At 49.7% G+C, this 18,400-nt stretch overlaps 1 protein-coding gene across 4 annotated transcripts in view; it reads right to left on the bottom strand.

The window, feature by feature from the left end:
- The window catches only part of ZZZ3 (zinc finger ZZ-type containing 3), a 93,476-nt gene that overhangs the window by 1,999 nt on the left and 73,077 nt on the right, over window positions 1–18,400 (bottom strand). For 3 of the 4 annotated variants that reach the window (XM_044003851.1, XM_044003850.1, XM_044003852.1), the window contains 9 exons: window positions 15,473–15,611; window positions 12,937–13,084; window positions 12,730–12,845; window positions 12,291–12,362; window positions 12,099–12,200; window positions 8,744–8,839; window positions 2,937–3,089; window positions 800–934; window positions 47–147 (listed from right to left, as the gene is read on the bottom strand). In XM_044003851.1, the coding sequence (XP_043859786.1) occupies window positions 47–147; window positions 800–934; window positions 2,937–3,089; window positions 8,744–8,839; window positions 12,099–12,200; window positions 12,291–12,362; window positions 12,730–12,845; window positions 12,937–13,084; window positions 15,473–15,611 (1,062 nt within the window). The remainder of the gene's footprint in view (window positions 1–46; window positions 148–799; window positions 935–2,936; window positions 3,090–8,743; window positions 8,840–12,098; window positions 12,201–12,290; window positions 12,363–12,729; window positions 12,846–12,936; window positions 13,085–15,472; window positions 15,612–18,400) is intronic. The other variant, XM_044003854.1, reaches the window with a different exon arrangement.

Below are 18,400 nucleotides of genomic sequence, written 5' to 3'. Positions count from 1 at the left end.
AGTGGAGGCCACAAGCTGTTAGGGTGTCTGGAGAGAAGCCCCTTACCAGTCTGAACAAGAGTCGCAGAAGTCCAGGGACATTTCCTGGGGGCAATCCTGGCAGTGCCACCGAATGCCCTGAATGGGCTCCATGCCGCAGTTATCACACTAAAAGGAGGTCAGAACAAACCAGGTCAGGAGCGTCCTCGCCCCGGGGTGAGGGGGGAATGGGGTGGGGTGGGGTGGGATGGGGGGGAGGCAGAGCAGCCCAGACACGAGGCATCCCACACGGGAATCAGGGCCTGATATCCTGATGCCGAGACCACCCTCACTCCCCCACCTTCCTCCTGGGCCTCCTATCTTCGTCAGCAGAAGCTAAATCAATCTGAGGCCTGTGGCACACTCGCTCTCAGAACACGGAGGAGGGAAGAAGACCCGGGGTCTGTCTCACAGGGCAAAGGACCAGGGGGTCAAAGCACCCTAGGGGACAGATTTCGGCCCAGAAGGACAGAGGGAGGGCTCTGTACGGGCCGATTCCCGTGTGGGAAAAGGCCAGCCAGGCTCTACCACCAGTTCTGCCACATGCGTGGGTGGGCCCCCGCAGGGGGCCTCAATCTTGGCCATCTCAAGCCTTCTCGGGGAGGAGGCCGCTGTAGATGGCCGTGACCACAAACAAGGCATGAGCCGTCTCGAAGGGCGGCGACTGTCACCGGGGAGTGAGGCCCCAGTGGCCTCTCCCTGGTAGCCAGGGAGTCATCCCTGCCCCTCTCCCGTGCCAGGAAGCCCCTCTGCCCTCACCAGCCCCAGCTCTCCCAGGTACCTTGAAGCCGGCGTGCTGCACAAAGCCACCCTCGGCCTGCATCCGCTGCAGCTTCTTCTTCTTCAGCTTCTTCAGCTCCAGGAGCTCCTTGTACTCGGGTAACTCCCGGCACGTCACAGGGATGCTCTCTTCGTCCTGAGGGGAGCAGCACAAATGACACTGAGCAAGGGCTCCGCGGTGCAGAGGGCCGGCCCCAGGTCGGCTTCCTGGCATCCTGGTCCCCAGTCCCGGGTCACTCACTGGCCCTGCCTACAACATGAGGCCGGGGGCCCCAGTCTAAGAGGGCCTGGCCCTCTACTGGCAGGTTGAAATAGCAGGGCCAGAGGGCTGAGCACAACGACGCAGTGCCGGTGAAGCCATCTCTGTTCTTACAGGGCTGGGGACACGCATCACGCCATCCTCCCAAAGGGGGCACTGGGAATCCCGGCCCAGAGGATGCCTCATGAGGCCTCCATAACCCCAACAAAGGGACCCAGGCCACGAAGCCCCTCGGAGCGTCTGGCGCAGAAAACGTCCAGTGCCCTCAAGGTCTCCCTGCTCACTAGGCCTCAAAATAGAAAAACTCTTCACAACTTTTCCCAGAAAACCCCCGTGAAGCCGCAGCAGATGCACCCTGGGATGAGGCCAGCCCAGCTCCCCCTCAGGGCCTCTGGCTCCTCCCCGACAAGGGAAACAACAGGGGAAAAGTGCATTGGATCCAATCTCTCATCGAGGAGGATGAGCCCCAAACAGACGGACAACTACCTCCCCCTCCCACCCACCTAAGTACGACCAAACGCTGCTCTCAGGCCATTGGATGAGTGGTCAAAGGCCATGAGCCAGGTTCTCCCAACCACAGGAAATAATGCTCCGAATCATCCATAAGAGAAATGCAAACCCAAACAATCCCAAGGTTTCAGAAAGTGCATTGCTGGTGGCATTGAAAATCAGTGAGCCCACTTGGGAACTGTGCGGGAAATGCCTCAGATGTCTGCACCCTTTTCCCAGCAGACCCCAGGGAAGCCAACATCCTCATATCCATGCTCGAAAAAAATGGGGTGAGGGATGAAGACAGAGGAGTCTAGGAAACAGCAGGCACAGGGACCACAGCCATGGCTGGGCTGTGGAAGGGTCAAGCACCAAGAACAAGGAAAGGGGAGAAGACCCCTCACCCCCCTCCTTGGCAGAAGGAGGAGCTCCGAGATAGGAGCACGGCCTGTTTGTTCGGACACTTTTGTGCACTGATGTATCTGCTCACTTTTTTCTCCTTTTTCGTTCTCTCTTAAAAAATATTTGTTACAGGGGCACAGCTGGGAAGGCCTGGGAGAAGGGTGCTAGGGGAAACTCTAAGTACTGCGAAACCAAAAGACATGAACAAAAACCGACCTTTGAGTGGAGGAGATGCCGTCCATCTGTTCCTCCCTCCCAGGCCCATGGTCACAGTTATGCACCTTTATCACAAGCCCATGGACAAAGGCTCTTTTTCCTAATGATGCTGCAGCAAGTGAAAAAGCCCTGCTGTCTGGAGATCAGCCTTCAAAACCATAGCTGGAACTATACTGAGAACAAGCCATTCCAAACACTATTGCTCACCTTCGAGCATAACAAGACACGGGCTCACCCTCTCTCCCCAAAAGAGGCATCGAAGGGCAGCAAAGGGAAAGGGTGGAGAGATGGCAGCACCTGCCACCATGGTTTGTGTGCACATCTCATCAAGGACATGTGTGGCCAACAAAGGCCTGGGAAATGTGTTAGTTTGTGGCTTTCTGAGTGCGTGTGCAGCCCCCCCGGATCCCTTTGCTGTGAGAGCCCCAGGAGGGAGAACAGAGAGCTCTTTGCGATCCTGAGGCTGCCAGAGCACTGGGCCAATTCTCCAGAGAAGAGGGGTCTGTCCCGGGGGAATATGAGGCACCTCCTACTTTTGTAGGGCTGCTGTCCGTCGCCTTGGTTAACCCCACTGAATTCAAGCTTGGGACCTCTGGACAGGAATGCTGCCCAAAAGGGAGATGGACGATGCCAGAAAAAACAGAGGTTCTCGCCACATTGAAATCCTGTGAAAATCTACACTAGGCGAGTCCTTCTTCCCTCAGGAGAAGAAAGAGCTCACATTCTCTCCAGGGGCCAGCCTGCCCCAATCATACAGGATGAAGGGACCTACCGAGGCCTCCTCTGCTGTAGGGTCCGTGTGGCTGTGGAAACTGGCCCTGTCGTCATCCTCATCCATATACACTGGCGGCTCATGGGAAGTCATGAAAGTGGAAGGCTTGAAGAGATGCTTGTTGAGGGGGTGTTGTCGTCTGCTTGTTGAAGACTATATCAGAAAACACAAATTCCAAGAGAGGTCGAGTCAGAAATCACTCTATAAGGTTTTTTAAAATATCATCACATCCAAATCAGCTTATCAGTTCATGTAAGTCTTTCCAGGTTTTTCTGAACTCTGAATGCCCATCATTTCTTATAGCACAATAGTATTCCATCACATTCCTATACCACAACTTGTTCAGCCATTCCCCAACTGATGGGCATCCCCTCAATAATCAATTACCAAAGTCAAAAATATTAACAACCATTTTCAAAATAGACTGGGTTGGTGTCATGGTTCACACTTTAGCTCCAGCCTTCCCTCACACACACAGGAAGTGGATGAATTAACAAACCACCCCTAATATCTTACCAGGGTATTATGGATAGAACATGGATGCCTAACTGTACTGAAAACAGAAAAAACCCCAAAAACCACCAGGCAAAAGGATGGGCCATAGGTTTTAAAGAAAGGGTAAGTTTGCATTAATGTGAAGGTCAAACCCTTCTCACTCACCTAAAGCTATGAAGGAATGGTCAAATCGGAAAAATGGGGAGAACTAGTGAGACCCAATCAACATCTTCACCAGTCACAGTCTAAGAAGCCAGGGTTGCTTGTCCTTCCTCTGGAAGAGGACCAGTGACATTACAGGGTGTGGATTGGGCTTAAGGGAGGGCGAGCTGTGTATTCTCCATCCAGTGACAAAAGTCAGGATGGGGGGCAGCACTGGCCCTGGATTCAGGAGGACCTGAGTTCAAATCCGGCCTCAGACACTTGACACTTACTAGCTGTGTGACCCTGGGCAAGTCACTTAACCCTCATTGCCTTGCCAAAAAAAAAAAAAGAAAAAGAAAAAGAAAAAGAAAAAGTCAAGATGACCAGCAATGGCCCAGGATGCAGGTCTAAGTTCTAAGTTCTCCACAGGGACTGCTTCAGTTGTCTTCACGGACACTTACACAAACCGTTCTCCTCTGCCCATTTCCCCTTCGGGTGGCTTGGTGTAAACTTCTGCCCAATTCACCAATGGGCCTGAAACCTCTCAGTTGCCCTCAGCCTGTCTGCTGAAACAGCTTTCCTTAGAAAACCCATGTTGTTGTGTAAACACCCCATAGAATATATTTCTTTTATAAGATCTGACCTCCTAAATAGGTATTAAGCCTCTGGATCTTTTTTCCCCTGGAAATTCTTTTCACTTTGTAGCTTTCTGGGTAAGCCATGATTAGTCAATAACGTGATATTTTTATATAATGGCATTTATCAACTAGCGAGATGTTTGAAGTAAAAAGTTAATTCCTTTAGTGCTTTGCCCTCAAATCTTGTTTTGCTTCTATCATTGATTCAAAAGGACACAGACACATAGCATGATTTAAAAAAACCAGACTAATACCTCTTCTGTTTAACAAGTTGGAAACTAATGATGAAATTTGTCAATTGCCAACCCTTCTCAAATTATACTTGTAAGAGATATAGAAAAACAAACTGTTCTAAGCCCACAAAAAAAGAAAAACAATCTGTGATCAGATAGGAACCAATGACTTCATGAAACAAGAAATATTCAAAAAATAGTCAAAAGGATGAAAATAACTGACCCATAAAACAGACTGAGGAGAAAGAACCACTGTACTATCTGAAAGCCATGACCAAAAAAGGGGAGCGTCATCATCCTATTTCAAAAAATCTTCAAAGAAAACCGCCAGATCTCTTAGAAACAAAGGGCAAAGGGGCAGCTAGGTGGCGTAGTGGATAGAGCACCAGCCCAGGAGTCAGGAGGACCTGAGTTCAAATCTGACCTCAGCCACTTGAGACTTACTAGCTGTGTGACCCTAGGCAAGTCACTTAAGCCCAAATGCCTCACCAAAAAAAGAAAAGAAAAGAAAAGAAACAAAGGGCAAATCAGAACTAGAAAGAATGCACTGGTCACTCCCTTTAGGACATCTCCAAATGAAAATTCCCAGGAACATCACAGCCAAAATCCTGAGCTTTTAGTTACAAGAAAAAAAAATACTTCAAAGAAAAAAGTAATTCAAGAACCAAGCAGCCACAGAAAGGGCCCCATAGGATTTAGCAGCCACCACCATGAAGGAGCAAAGAGCTTGGCACGGGATATGGCAAAGGCAAAGGACACAGGCTTACAGCCAAGAACAATTTACCCAGCAAAAGTGAGTATAATGTCACAGGGAGAAAAATGGACCATTAATGGTCTTCTATTAGAGCACTTCCAAGAATCCCTGACAAAAAGTCCAAAGAGAACTGGAGAGAAATTTGAAGGTCAAACACAGGAGTCAAGAGAAACAAAAAAGGAAAGGTGAATGAACAATGGAAAGGTTTACATTCTGACACAGCAAGATGATCCATGTGGCCCCTGAGCCCTGTTATCATCAAGGGGCATAGAAGGAGGAGTCTAATTAGACAGAGCCTGGGATAGGTTATGTCTTGATGATCTTAAGAGAAGAACAGAAGAAGAATAGGGAAGGGGGAGTGTTAAAGAAAATTATCCCACATATTGAAGGCACAACAGTAGAAATCTATAGAAACAAGCAGGATAGGTCAGGGGGAGCAGCTGACACGTCAACCTCACTCTTTTCTGAACTGATCCAAAACACACATACAGATACACAGACAAAAAGTCAGTGTCTGTCTGTCTGTCTGTCTCTCACACACACACACACACACACACACAGAGCTGGGTACAGAAATAAATTTCAACAGGGAAAGAGGAGAAGGTGGAGGGAGAATTAGAGGAACTGTAGATTAAGATAGAGACCGATCCTAAGCAAAACAAACTCTAAATATATATAAAAACATTTAGAGTCTTTTTTTGAGGTGGGAAAGGATGGGAACATGAGGTGGTACCGACAAACTAAAGTTTAGATGAACAAGGGTTAGGTTATATAGGCTATGATGGAATACCGCTATCTTAAAAGAAATGATATAAGAGAAAGCATCAGAAAAACCTAGGAAGATCTGTGTGATGCCTAATGAAGTGAACAAAATCAGGAGGACAAATGATACAATCGTGTAAAAGTACACAGCTCTGAAAGGCTTAGGAACACTACTCAGTGGAGTGCCCAACCAGAACTCCCGAGGATTGATGATGCCTCCATCTCCTGAGGTGAAGGACTCACAGTACAGAAGACACTCTTATTGAACAAGGCCACTGTGGAAATTGGTTTTGTTTAACAATACATGTCGGGAGCAGCTAGGTGGCGCAGTGGATAAAGCACCAGCCCTGGATTCAGGAGGACCTGAGTTCAAATCCGGTCTCAGACACTTGATACTTACTAGCTGTGTGACCCTGGGCAAGTCACTTAACCCCCATTGCCCCGCAAAAAACCAAAAACAAACAAACCAAAAAAAACAATACATGTCTGTAAAAGGGTTTGGCTTTTCTTGATTTCTCAAGTGGGGGCAGGGGATGGGGGAAGGATAAGACAGATTTTTACACACACACACACACACACACACACACACACACACACACACACAATTTTAAAATATATAATTTTTTAAAAAGAAAGAAAAGCAAGCTGCAAATCCCAGGTAGTAACTCTACCATTTCTCTTACTCAGACTTTTGGAAATGACAGTTGTTACTTGTGTCCTCCTAAAAACACAAAAATAATAATAAATCTCTAGTTAGCCTTTCCACACCAAGACTCCCAGGGCTTCCACATCCCCCATGCATGGCTAGCCTATGGCAGTAAGTGAGTTGCAATATGAGTAAATGGTAATATATCCAGGCATCCAGGGGGATGAACAGATATGTCTTACAAACAATGGCACTAAGCCCAAGGGATCTAGAAGATACCATTTTAGCAAGTGGCCAAAGAGCCAGCCAAATTACTGGGCACTGTTAGGAAAGGAAGTGGAAACAAAGCAAATCATCGTGCTACACTTGGACCGAATAACAATATGTTCACCCTTGGAATGGCATTTAAATAGAAGTAGGTCTGAATGTTCTGGAGAAAATGAAAATGGCCAAGTAGACTGGGGGTGGGGGTCAGGAGGGGAAAACTGGTTGTGCACAGATAAGGCCGACAACAGAGATGGCTAATACCCATCAAATCATCCATCAGTAGGAGCTGATCAAACAGGAACCTAGTACCAGCCTGAGAGAGGAATGCCCATGACAAAAGACAGACCACACTGGGCTGAGACGCACGTGGTGGTACCGGCTACCAAAGAGAAATGGCCTCTACGAAGTCGAATTCATGAGTAATAACACCTCTAACGACGAATACAGAAACCCGTTGGCTCGACCTAGGCCTCCAAGACAAGAACTGCTTCTAGCCTGGCTTCATGAACAAAGCAGGAGCTGCTGGTCCAGACTGGGGAGGGAGGGCAACACTGACTGACCTCCTCCAGCAGTGTAGCCATCCCCAAGTACCACCTCTCTCCTGGGCCTGCCTGATGAGAGGGCGGACAACTGTGAGCCTACAACTCTGCCAGGGCACCAAGCCAATAAGAACAGTCCCCTTTAGACCTCGAGTCCCAGGGCCTGGTGACCTTCATGCAGCCCACAATGAGTCAGTCACCAGCAGAGAGGGCGGTGCCAAAGGGACCACAGCCAGCGAGCTGCCTGAGACTTCGCCTTCAGGCCCCATCTTGGTCCCTGCCTCTGGTTGTGCCAGGTGCGGACAGGCCTCTTGCCCATCATTCACAAAGGGCCCCTGTGGCCCGAAGCCGTGCACCTTCTCTCCTTCAAAGCCGACAGCACCAGTTCTTCTTGAGGACACAGCCCTGGCCTGCCAGCCTCCAGACCCGAGCCCATCACTCTGGTCCTGTTGGGCTCACGGGGTCGCCACGGCTGCCGGTACTGACACAATGAGCTGGGCTCGCCCAGCCTCCCCACGCTTGTCCCTGCTCGAAATCATCCAAACTCAGGCGTCCGTTTTGGGTCCTGACACGGCCCCGCACCTTAACAACTCTTCTGCATTAGAAGGTGAACGAGCCCAAGCCCAACCATGGTGCTCACTGGACTGCGGCCTAACCTGCCATCCCCCACAAAGGCCAACAGCCTGAGAAACAGCCTCACTTTCCCAAAGAGAAAAGGGGGTTGGGGGTTACAGGGACTTCCAGGGAATGGGAGAGGGGGAACCTCAAATTCCCAACTCCCTTGTTTTGAGGAACTACAGCAAGGTGACCAGAAGAAAAGAGAGAGAAAAAAGAAAGGGCCTTTCTTCAGCAGCCGATCACCCCCAACCCCAATCTGAGGGATTGTCTCAGAAAGCACAAAGCCCAGAGAGGTCAGACAGGGCCCACTCTGGCTTTGACAAGTGAGTGGGCAATCCCTTTACAGACATGAGGGGATTTGGGTCAGGTTTTTACATCCAAGAGCATTTATTCCCTTCTGAAATATTGCCTACCGTATTTGGGTACATTTTCCTAAACTGGGGGTTGGAAAAACATGTCCTGGGGTGGCTAGGTGGCGCAGTGGATAGAGCACCGGCCCTGGAGTCAGGAGGACCTGAGTTCAAATCCAGCCTCAGACACTTAACACTTACTAGCTGTGTGACCCTGGGTAAGTCACTTAACCCCCATTGCCCTGAGCAAAAAAAAAAAAGAAAAACATGTCCTTGTCCAGTAAGTGAATTCTAAAGAGGACGCACTCATTTGTCCTGTGGTTTTTTGGGGTTTGTTTTTTTTTTTGGGGGGGGGGGTTACCTTTTTGGAGTACATATACAAGTTTGGGGTCCTGCCTGGAACGGGAATGCCGGCTTTCGTCAGCTTTATGAAATACTTTTGCACTCGGCTAGCAACCTAAGGGAAAGAAAAAAAGGTTTTTAAAATAGTCAAGTGGCTGCTGCTTACAACTTCTATGGCACAGAGAGATTGTACAGCGGCATCAGTGGGGTAGAACTAGAAGCAGGTATCTTCATAGGGGTCGTCTACTATCAGCGATTATGTCACATGGTCTCAGACAAATTTCAGGTGAGGACAACTGGAGCCAAAGATAAAGTCACTAATCAGCCTATTGGCGGAAGGAATGTCCAGGGTGGAATCCGTTTTGGAGAAACGGAACGAGATGCCCTTTTAGCACATGGCACTTCCTTTCTGCTTCACGACCGCCTCTTCAACTGTTTTGACCGCTCAGTTGCCCACGTGTCTGTATGAAGTGTGGGAGCTCACTGTCACCTCTGCTAGAGAAGCTACCACCTTCCTGGTCGGCCATGCGCAACAGGAAGTATAACTTCACTGTGTGTAACCGTAGTGACACCATCGACACAGTTTCTGTTCCTTACGTATTCTGATATTTTGTAGCTGAATTGGAAGCTATGAACATCAAAGTCAAACTTGATGTCATCTAACTATTCTGTTCTTCCTATCTTGGTCTCTCAAGGTTTTTGTTTCAGATATATTTTCCATTTAAATTTATTTTTAATAAAAAAATTTTGAGGGGTGGGAGTTGGAGAAATTTGAAAAAAAATAGTAAAGTGGCATCTCAAACACAGTTAACTCTTTTGTTGTTGTTGTTTTGTGGGGCAATGAGGGTTAAGTGACTTGCCCAGGGTCACACAGCTAATTAAGTGTCAAGTGTCTGAGGTCAGATTTGAACTCAGGTACTCCTGACTCCAGGGCCGGTGCTCTATCCACTGCGCCACCTAGCCGCCCCCATAGGTAACTTTTAAAAAATCAAAATCGGGCAGCTAGGTGGCGCAGTGGATAGAGCACCGGCCCTGGAGTCAGGAATACCTGAGTTCAAATCCGGCCTCAGACACTTGACACTTACTAGCTGTGTGACCCTGGGCAAGTCACTTAACCCCAACTGCCTCACTAAAAATGAATGAATGAATGAATGAATGAATGAATGAATGAATGAATGAATGAATGAATGAATGAATGAATGAAAACCATCCCCTCAGCTGGGTGCTGCAGGAGAGCTGCTACTCTACCCTGGGAAGAGGAGTCTCCATGCCCAGAGTTCTCTACACCAGGCATGTCCCACTCCAAGAGAAACAGACTGACTGAGAAAAGGACAGGCCCACACACATTCTTTAGGCAGTGCTGTGTACACCCAGCGCTCTGCTCCACACTAATCAAGTCCGGACCAAACAAAAGCCGTGAAAGCTACTTTGGACCCTCTGTTGGATGTTCTCCAGACCCTCACACCTTGGAGGGGGAGTCCCCATGGAAAAAGGGCTTCTCTGACCAGTTCCATTTGTCATGCTGTGTATTCATTTCACATCTTCACAGAAATGATTCTGAGGAAGAGGAGAGACACACCAGAGGGCCACAGGGGCTCTGAACCCAGAAAAGGTGAAGAGAGCTTGCTGTGTGAATGCTGGCACCTGCCCCATACCACACGCCCAGGCCAGAGCTGTGTAGTAAAATAATGGAATTTGGCAGATGCCCAGGGGTCCAACTTGACTGATTTAGTAGTGTTTGAATTGTGAATGAGAAACTAAGTACCCACTTAAGACGATTAGATTTTTAGCCACCTAGTTTAAACTTGGCCAACCCTGAGGAGGACTGTCTTCAGAGGCTGTGGACTGCGTCATCGACAGGGAACCAGTCTCAGCCACACTACTTGAAGGACCTACCCTTTGGGGGAGGGAGAAAAAGGTAAAAAAGGGGACCCCAACAGGAAGTAACACACCCTCTCACTCGCTCTCTGGCCTTGAAGGAGCTTCGGAGCAGACTGGCTGCCATAGAAATTATGGACCCCTGGTGGTGAGTTAAATCCAGCCCTTTGAATTAGCTGAGCTGGAAGCGAGTTTGGGGATTGTAGAGGCTTTTGTTAGAGTTAGGGGGATTATCCATTTTCCTCTTACCCTATTCCCTTGTCATTGGCTTAATTAATTTCACCTTTGGTGTGTATTTTATTCCCATTAATAAAACCTGATTCGTTTGTGGAAAAGAGGCTGTGAGGCTCCCTTCTTATTGGCCTGGGAGAAAGATCTAAAAAGGCAGTTTGGAGGGGAGGAAACCTTGTACCTAGAGGTCCCTCATTATTTTCTGAACCCCAATATTACAGCAAGCCACCCAATTAACTCTCCCCATATTAAATTTGGCCCCTACGGTTGGCCTGCACCCTTGAAGTCATGGGTTCAAGCCCTGTATCTGACATAGCCTGGTGACTCCCACAGAGGAGGTGTCTTCCCGTGCCCAGGCGCCACTCCTATGGTGGGCTGGTATACAGAGCACCCAAGGAAGGTAGAAGGTATGGGACAGGCACATGATGGGGGTGGCGGGCTACACCAGGCCACCCACCAGGAGCTCCTCCAGAGGAGAGCAAGAGCAGAAACAAGTTATGGAGGGTGTGCATGTGCGTGTGCGTGCGTGTGTGTGTGTGTGTGTGTGTGTGTGTGTGTGTGTGTGTGTGTGTGTGTGAGAGAGAGAGAGAGAGAGAGAGAGAGAGAGAGAGAGAGAGAGAGAGAATGTCTGGTGTGTGTACCATGTGAGTCAGGGTAGAGTGTGTGGTACATTGTGTGAGTGGAGGGGTATGTGTGAGCAGTGTATGGGACCATGTGTGTGATGTAGACAAGTAAGAGCGAGTTTGGAGTACATTTATGAGTGAGTGAGTGAGTGAGTGAGTGAGTGAGTGAGTGAGTGAGTGAGTGAGTGAGTGAGTGTGTGTGTGTGTGTGTGTGTGTGTGTGTGTACACACACAAATATGAAAGAGACAGGGACAGAGAAAAAACACTCAAGGAGCAGGGGGTGGAGCCAGGTCCAAGAAGGGGCAGGAGAGAGGCACAACAATGTCCCTGGTCTTCTCTGAGTGCCTAGGATGGACAGCGAGGGGAGCTTGCCTCAGGATGGGCAGCCCTGCCTGGGTCTGGGAGGATGACAGAGCTTCCTGGGCCTTGGAAGGAGAGCCGCAGGGAAAACCCCCACTGATCCCAGGGCGAGCCTTCGGCAGACACCCAGGAAGCCACAGCAGCAGTGCCAGGTCAGCTCCCCCAATGAGGAGTGCACTCTGCAGACCCCAAACGCTTGGCTCCTGGCTCCCCTCCACCCCCACCCCACCCCGACTCCTCCCGCCCAGGGCAGCAGAGGAGCTGGCCTCAGGCATGGTCACCTGCTTGGCCGTCCTGTTGCCCAGCTCATCGGCGATCTTCTGCCAGCGCCGAGACTCGACCTCCTCTGGCGGGTATTTCAGGAGGAGCTGCTCCAGTTTTTTCTAGAGAGAAGACAAGGGTACGCATGTGATGGAGGCCAGGGGCTTCCTCCCGTCCCAGCATGTCTGTGCAGTGACCGGGAGCCTCCTCACCTGCTCCTCCACGGTCCAGAGCTGATTGAACGTCTCTGGCTTGGTCTCGTCACACAGGCGTCCTCTTATCATCTGGTCAGAGAGATGAACACAGGGAAGGGCTTAGGGAAGAAGTGGAGGGGACCCTCGACCAAAGACCTTTCTGACCATGCCCATCCAGGGGACCACAGATCACTTCTGGCTTTGAGGAGGCAAGGGCAGAGCCATGGTTTGGTAAGGGTTTAAGGTAAGGGTTTGAGGGGCCAGAGGGCAGGAAGGGATCCCCCTTCCAGAAAAGCCTCACGAGGCCAAGGAAGGGCGTTTCCGAGACCATGGCAAACCCCCAAAGCGTCCCTGTGAAAAGGGGGAGTTTTTATGATAACCCAACAAGGGAAAAGGTCTTCTCCAGTTAGTGACTTCTAAAGGCTTTGGAAGAAAAGCTCTCCCATCTTTTCCTTACCTGGGGCCGGCTGCAGGAACCCTCGGGACCATCACTTAAAGGCAGCACAGAATAGGAAAAGGTTTCCCCGTCCTTTTTAGGATCTAATGGACTTTTCGGTCTGGCAGGTAAACCTACTACAAACAATACCAGAATATGGAATTATTCCCTCAAAACCCAGTATGAGATTTCCCACTTAAGCCTGGGCGGACGCCAACCATGACTGACCTTTATCAAAGACCAACTTCACCCGCCTCGTTTTGCGTTTGCGGTTTCTAAATTCTCGCTCAAAGTTTCCAAGGGTGTTGGTGTATTGGTCCCACGCAATCTCTGGTAATTGGACAACTCTCTGTGGAAATGGAAGCCCTATATCAGTCTGGAAAACAAAAAAGCGAGGAACAAAATTTAATGCAAAAATATTCAGCACCTGTTAATAGGCACAATCACTTCTCCTCTACCACCATCAATGTAGCCACTGAAAAGGGAGAGGGCTGGAGAGGGGAGGGAGAGAGAACCAAACGGTCCCCCTAAGCCTCCACGAAATAGCCAACGGCATGCTCAGGAACGGAAGCGAAGCTTTAAGCACCACACAACTTGTTAAAAAGAGAAATCCTACAGAAGCACACCCATTACGCTTTGTCACACAAGTCCTAAGGAAACAGATGCACTGCAACGCCCTCACCAGCCTCACAAGACGTGACTACACCTCATCTTCCAACCTTCCCTAACAAACCAAAACCAACAAGTCTGAACCAAAGCAGAAGCCTACTGACCCTTGTCATGGCTATGGCTGTGTAAGCCGGAACTGCTCCTTCCTACACATCCTGTGGAGAAGAACCCATTACGAATCCTCCCCAGACACAGAAAACCCACTGCACTTTCTCCTCTGCTCACAAGTCAGATGTAAGTTTGTTGACGCTGTCCTTCCACCAAGCATCACATCACCTGCCCTCACCCTGTCCCCCAGGGCAAGGAAGCTGAGCCCCATTCTACAGTGTCCCATAAGGCCATGGGGCTGCTTTCCCCTACACATGGAGTCCCTCTAAGCAAACCACGCATAACCATGAAGCCACCAGGTACCAATGAGGAAGTGTGAGATAAGTGAAGCAGACCCCCCACCCCCTGAAGGGACCCCAACCTCTTCCTTTGACAAAGGAGGAAACTCAGGCCCAGAGTGGCAAATGACCAGGCCTCTGATGATAAATCTACTACTCTTACTGCAATGCCAGGTTTGGTTTTTGAAAAATCCTTCTTGCTGTTGTTCAGTCGTTTCAGTCACATCTGACTCTCCGTGGCTCCATTGAGGGTTTTCGTGGCAAAGATACTGGAGTGATTGGCCATCTGCCATCTCCTTCTCCAGCTCATTTTACAGATGAGGAAATTGAGGCAAACAAGAGTTCAGTGACTTTTCCAGGGTCACACAGCGACTCAGTGTCTGAGGCCAGATTTGAACTCAGGACACTGAGTCTTCCTGACTCCAGGCCCCGTTCTCTGTGCACTGTGGCACTCGTAACCGCCCAATGAACATCCCTTACCCATGAACAAAGAAGTTCTGTGATCACGGACATCTAAAATTCTGCATGGAAAAACGAACATCTGCCAAGTTCACAGCGCAGAGTTTAGAAAGGAAAGAAGGAAGCAGTTACCAAGAAACCCGCCTCACTCAAATCAAGGGCTAAACAACCATGGCCGATCCATGACTCCACGGAGGGGTAGTGCCTGGAGCGGTCCTGATTTCAGGGCCAAGAGGCCCAGGTCCAACCATGCTGCAAAGACCCTGAAACCCACCCAAGAAAGGTCCCCCATGTCCTGAGCACAGAGACGCTGCCAAGCCCCCAATCTGCTTCCCATATTACGTGGAACTGAGCAGCACATGAACACTCGGGGGCCCATTACAGTCAAGTACTGCATCTGAATGGAAGGAAGATCAGGATCAGCCCCACCCCGGCCCCCAATCCTCGGGATCGCCTCCAGAGATGGCCTCGGGAATGCTAATGACCCAGGCGGGTGACTGGGTATGTGTCTACAGGGAGCATGAAATCTCATCACACGCACAGAGCTTAGAGCCCGCCAACTATGACAAAAGGTTTGGGAGCTGTTCTCTTGACACTCCGATGTGGAGGAAATGCCATTCATACACACAGAGTAGGGATAATAAAGAATAACCAGCATCTACAGAACATGGGTTGTGAGCTAAATCCTCTACAGAGATGATGCCAGAGTCACACAGCTCCTAAGTGTCTGGCCTTGCTGACCCCAGACCCAGGGCTCTGGGCACCATGCCCCGCCCCATGCTCCCCCAACCGGAGGGGCTTGTCTTTCTCTAAGACCAAAATTCCATTAGTTCATACTGGGAGACTTTCCCTTTTTGTCAAAAAAAGGAACGTGGAGATTAAAGTGTCGAGCTTTTTTAACTAAATGCCACAAGGACTTCCACGGGGCTGCTGTTTTTGTCAATAGGAAATGCTTTCTCTATGCAAGGATTTGTAAAAAGAATCAGATCCCAAAGTCTAACCCTTCAGGTCCTTTCCCAGCAACCTCATTCATTCTGTTTTGCTCAGATGACTCCACCCCAGGCACCACATGAGCTCTGCAGGGACAAGTGTCTTCTCTTCTGGACAGGGCACCAACAAGAGCTCGGCCTCAGAGGAGAGGGGATGGGCCCGAGGAGGCCCGCCCAGGTGCAGGGAAGGAGGAGAGGGGGAGGAAGCTTTAACAGCAGAGAACAGATACCAACAAAGCTTTAAAAACACCCACTCGGTACCTTCTTCTGGAGTCTTTCCACAAATCCAATGGGATTTCTCAGCGCTTCTCTCTGGTGTCTGCCTAAACTTTCGAGGTCTTGGACTGCTTGAGTACGTTGAGCCTCGAGCACAGCAACCGTCTGTAACAGTCTCTGATAACTACAGAGACAAAGGGAGACATCTCACCAAAAGGCACGAGCAACAACAAAGACAAACTGAGTGCAAACCGTGAGCGACCCTTACACAGTCTTGTAAAGGTGACCTGAACCAGGCGAGTCAGCCAAGTGTTGTACTTGGAACAAATGAGGTCTTCCCAAGGTACGGGCAAGCCTCCCACCCACCCACTAGTCCAGATGCTCTGACACCATTTTACAACCACGTGCCAAAACAACTGCCCAAGTGCCTGAGGTGGGGAAGAGTCACCCTTTAACAGAACATGTCCCAGCATGACCCGGGCCAAGCCTCTCATGGGGAGGGCAGGACATCACCCCACCAAGGCCACACACACGTGAAGCTCTCCACAGGAAAGGGCAGAGCCTGGGCAGTGTTAACAACTTCTAGGGGGCAGGGCAGGGCAGGGGAACCTTCCTACCCAAAGCTCAGGCCTGGGCTGAGGAGGACACACAGTCTTGAAAGGAGTCCTCCAATCTGAAGAAAACAAAGTGGGCAGAAATGCTCTCTCCCACTGGCTACCCCGATGGAGCGGTTCTGGGAGCGTTTTCAGGAATGCTCCTCAAGCAAAGGGCTTTACTTGGTACCCCTAGAAACTAGCACACGGCCCAGTACCTCGTAGGGGCTAAACAAATGCAAGCTGAATTATTCTAATACAGGAAAGGTGACAGGAGACAAAGCAGCAAAAACAGAAACGGGCTCTTCTCAAGGAATGTGCACTTCAGGGTTGGCTTGAATTTGGGTCCAGAGTTTGGAGAGAAGATGGGGAAGCCCTCCCACCCACACTGTCCCCCCCCCCACCTCCAGACATGCACACGCACGAACACACGCACGCATGCATGCACGTACACACACCCCACCCCACCCCCAGCCCAGTCACCAACTCCCTGCAGTGAAGACTTGGGACCTGAGAGTCAAGGGACCTGGGCCATAGAGCTGACCCTGCTGTTTCTAGGACATGTCACCTCAAGTCCGTCTGTTTCCCTGACTCCATTTCCAAGGGCCCCTTGGTTCTAACAAAGGTGACCAACAGCCTCAAATGTTACTGCAGCTTCCAGGCAACACATAAGAAGAAATAAATCAAGCCTTGCCACCTCTCAAAGGCTACTAAGGACACGAGTTCTAATCTCAACTCCAACACTTACTGAGCATGTTATGTGAAAATCTTTGTGCAAAGCAGCGGAATACCAGACGAAACGAGGCAGGGAAAGTGAGATCCCACAAGTCTATCTCTGTTCGGCCGCATGCCCCAGGATCATGAAGGAGCACACAGCTAGTGTGGGGAACCAAGGAAAGGGGAAAGGTGGAAAATGAAGCCTCGTTAGATTAGCTCTTTACATGGTGCAGCTGATGGAGGGAAAGTTTGGAAGTCAACAAGTCTGGGGACCAAGCATCATTTCCAGGATGTTGCAGATATTCCCTCACCAGGGATTCCCTACACAAAAGGAATCTCTGGTCTGACGACCACAACGATGACCAAGACAACAGGATGCTCTGAGTGATGCAGAAACCCAAGTTCGGGAGGCGCCAAACCTAGGCAGTCCCAGCCCACAGGCAGCCTCACCATCTTCTTGCCGTTCACCCTGGCTTTTGGGAAGGACACAAGAAGGGACCCAGCTATGGCTCCACCGCAGACTTAGCTTTCTTTGGCCTGTGCCTAATCTCTGGTTCCCAGGGCTGAGCACAATTTGGCACACGATCAAATGAAGTGCCTGAACAAAGTGCTGTCCCACTCCCTTCTTCCACTCCTCCACCAAAGGGCCGAGGAGCCCAGCACTGCAGAGGTCTGGGGCAGCGTCTCACAAGTCTTCCTAGGACCGCCCGGGCACTGTCACAACAGGGAAGAGGGGCTTGCCAGGGTCCCACAGGTAGGCTCACAAACAGGGCCTCAGCTTTCAAAGCCAGGAAATGAGAAGTGGGGAAACCAGGTGGGAAGCTGTCTCTCCAGATGCTAGCAGAGAAAGGGAAAATAAGATGTCACCTAGACACTGGGACAGGGGACGTGGTTAGACCAAAACAGAACCTGGCTGCGATGAGCAGGAGGGAAGGGAGGACAAGGACTCTGACACCATTAAAAGAGATAGGAATGGGGGCAGCTAGGTGGCGCAGTGGACAGAGCACTGGTCCTGGAGTCAGGAGGACCTGAGTTCAAATCCAGACTCAGACACTTGACATTTACTAGTTGTGTGACCCTGGGCAAGTTGCTTAAACCCAACTGCCTCACCAAAAGAAAAAGAGAGAGAGAGAGAGAGAGACACACACACACACACACACACACACACACACACAGGAATGAGTTTAAAGAATAAATCTTGCCCTTCCTAAACCATTCATTAAATAATTCCTAAAACTATGTAAAAATGCTGTGAGGCTTTTTTCTATCATTGCTCTTAGAATTCGTTATTTTTACAGCCTTGCATAGTTACCAACCATTTCTAAAGCTGTTAGTTTAACTTGTATGATACTTGACAATTAATTTTTTTTTTTTTAGTGAGGCAATTGGGGTTAAGTGACTTGCCCAGGGTCACACAGCTAGTGTTAAGTGTCTGAGGCCGGATTTGAACTCAGGTACTCCTGACTCCAAGGCCAGTGCTCTATCCACTGCGCCATCTAGCTGCCCCTTGACAATTAAATTTAATATTTAATACAGTCTACTATGGACAATGCACTTCCTAAGATCCACGGGAAAAAAGAAAACATAGATAAGCTGCCCCCACAAAGCTTAGGAGCTTACTGTGGAGTGCATGCGTGCCAATTCGGAACAGAACATTAACTTT

This window comes from Dromiciops gliroides, chromosome 4, assembly GCF_019393635.1.
Source record: "Dromiciops gliroides isolate mDroGli1 chromosome 4, mDroGli1.pri, whole genome shotgun sequence".
NCBI classification, from domain to species: domain Eukaryota; kingdom Metazoa; phylum Chordata; class Mammalia; order Microbiotheria; family Microbiotheriidae; genus Dromiciops; species Dromiciops gliroides.
Note: the sequence above shows the minus strand (reverse complement) of the source record. Positions and strands in the feature narration are given on the sequence as shown.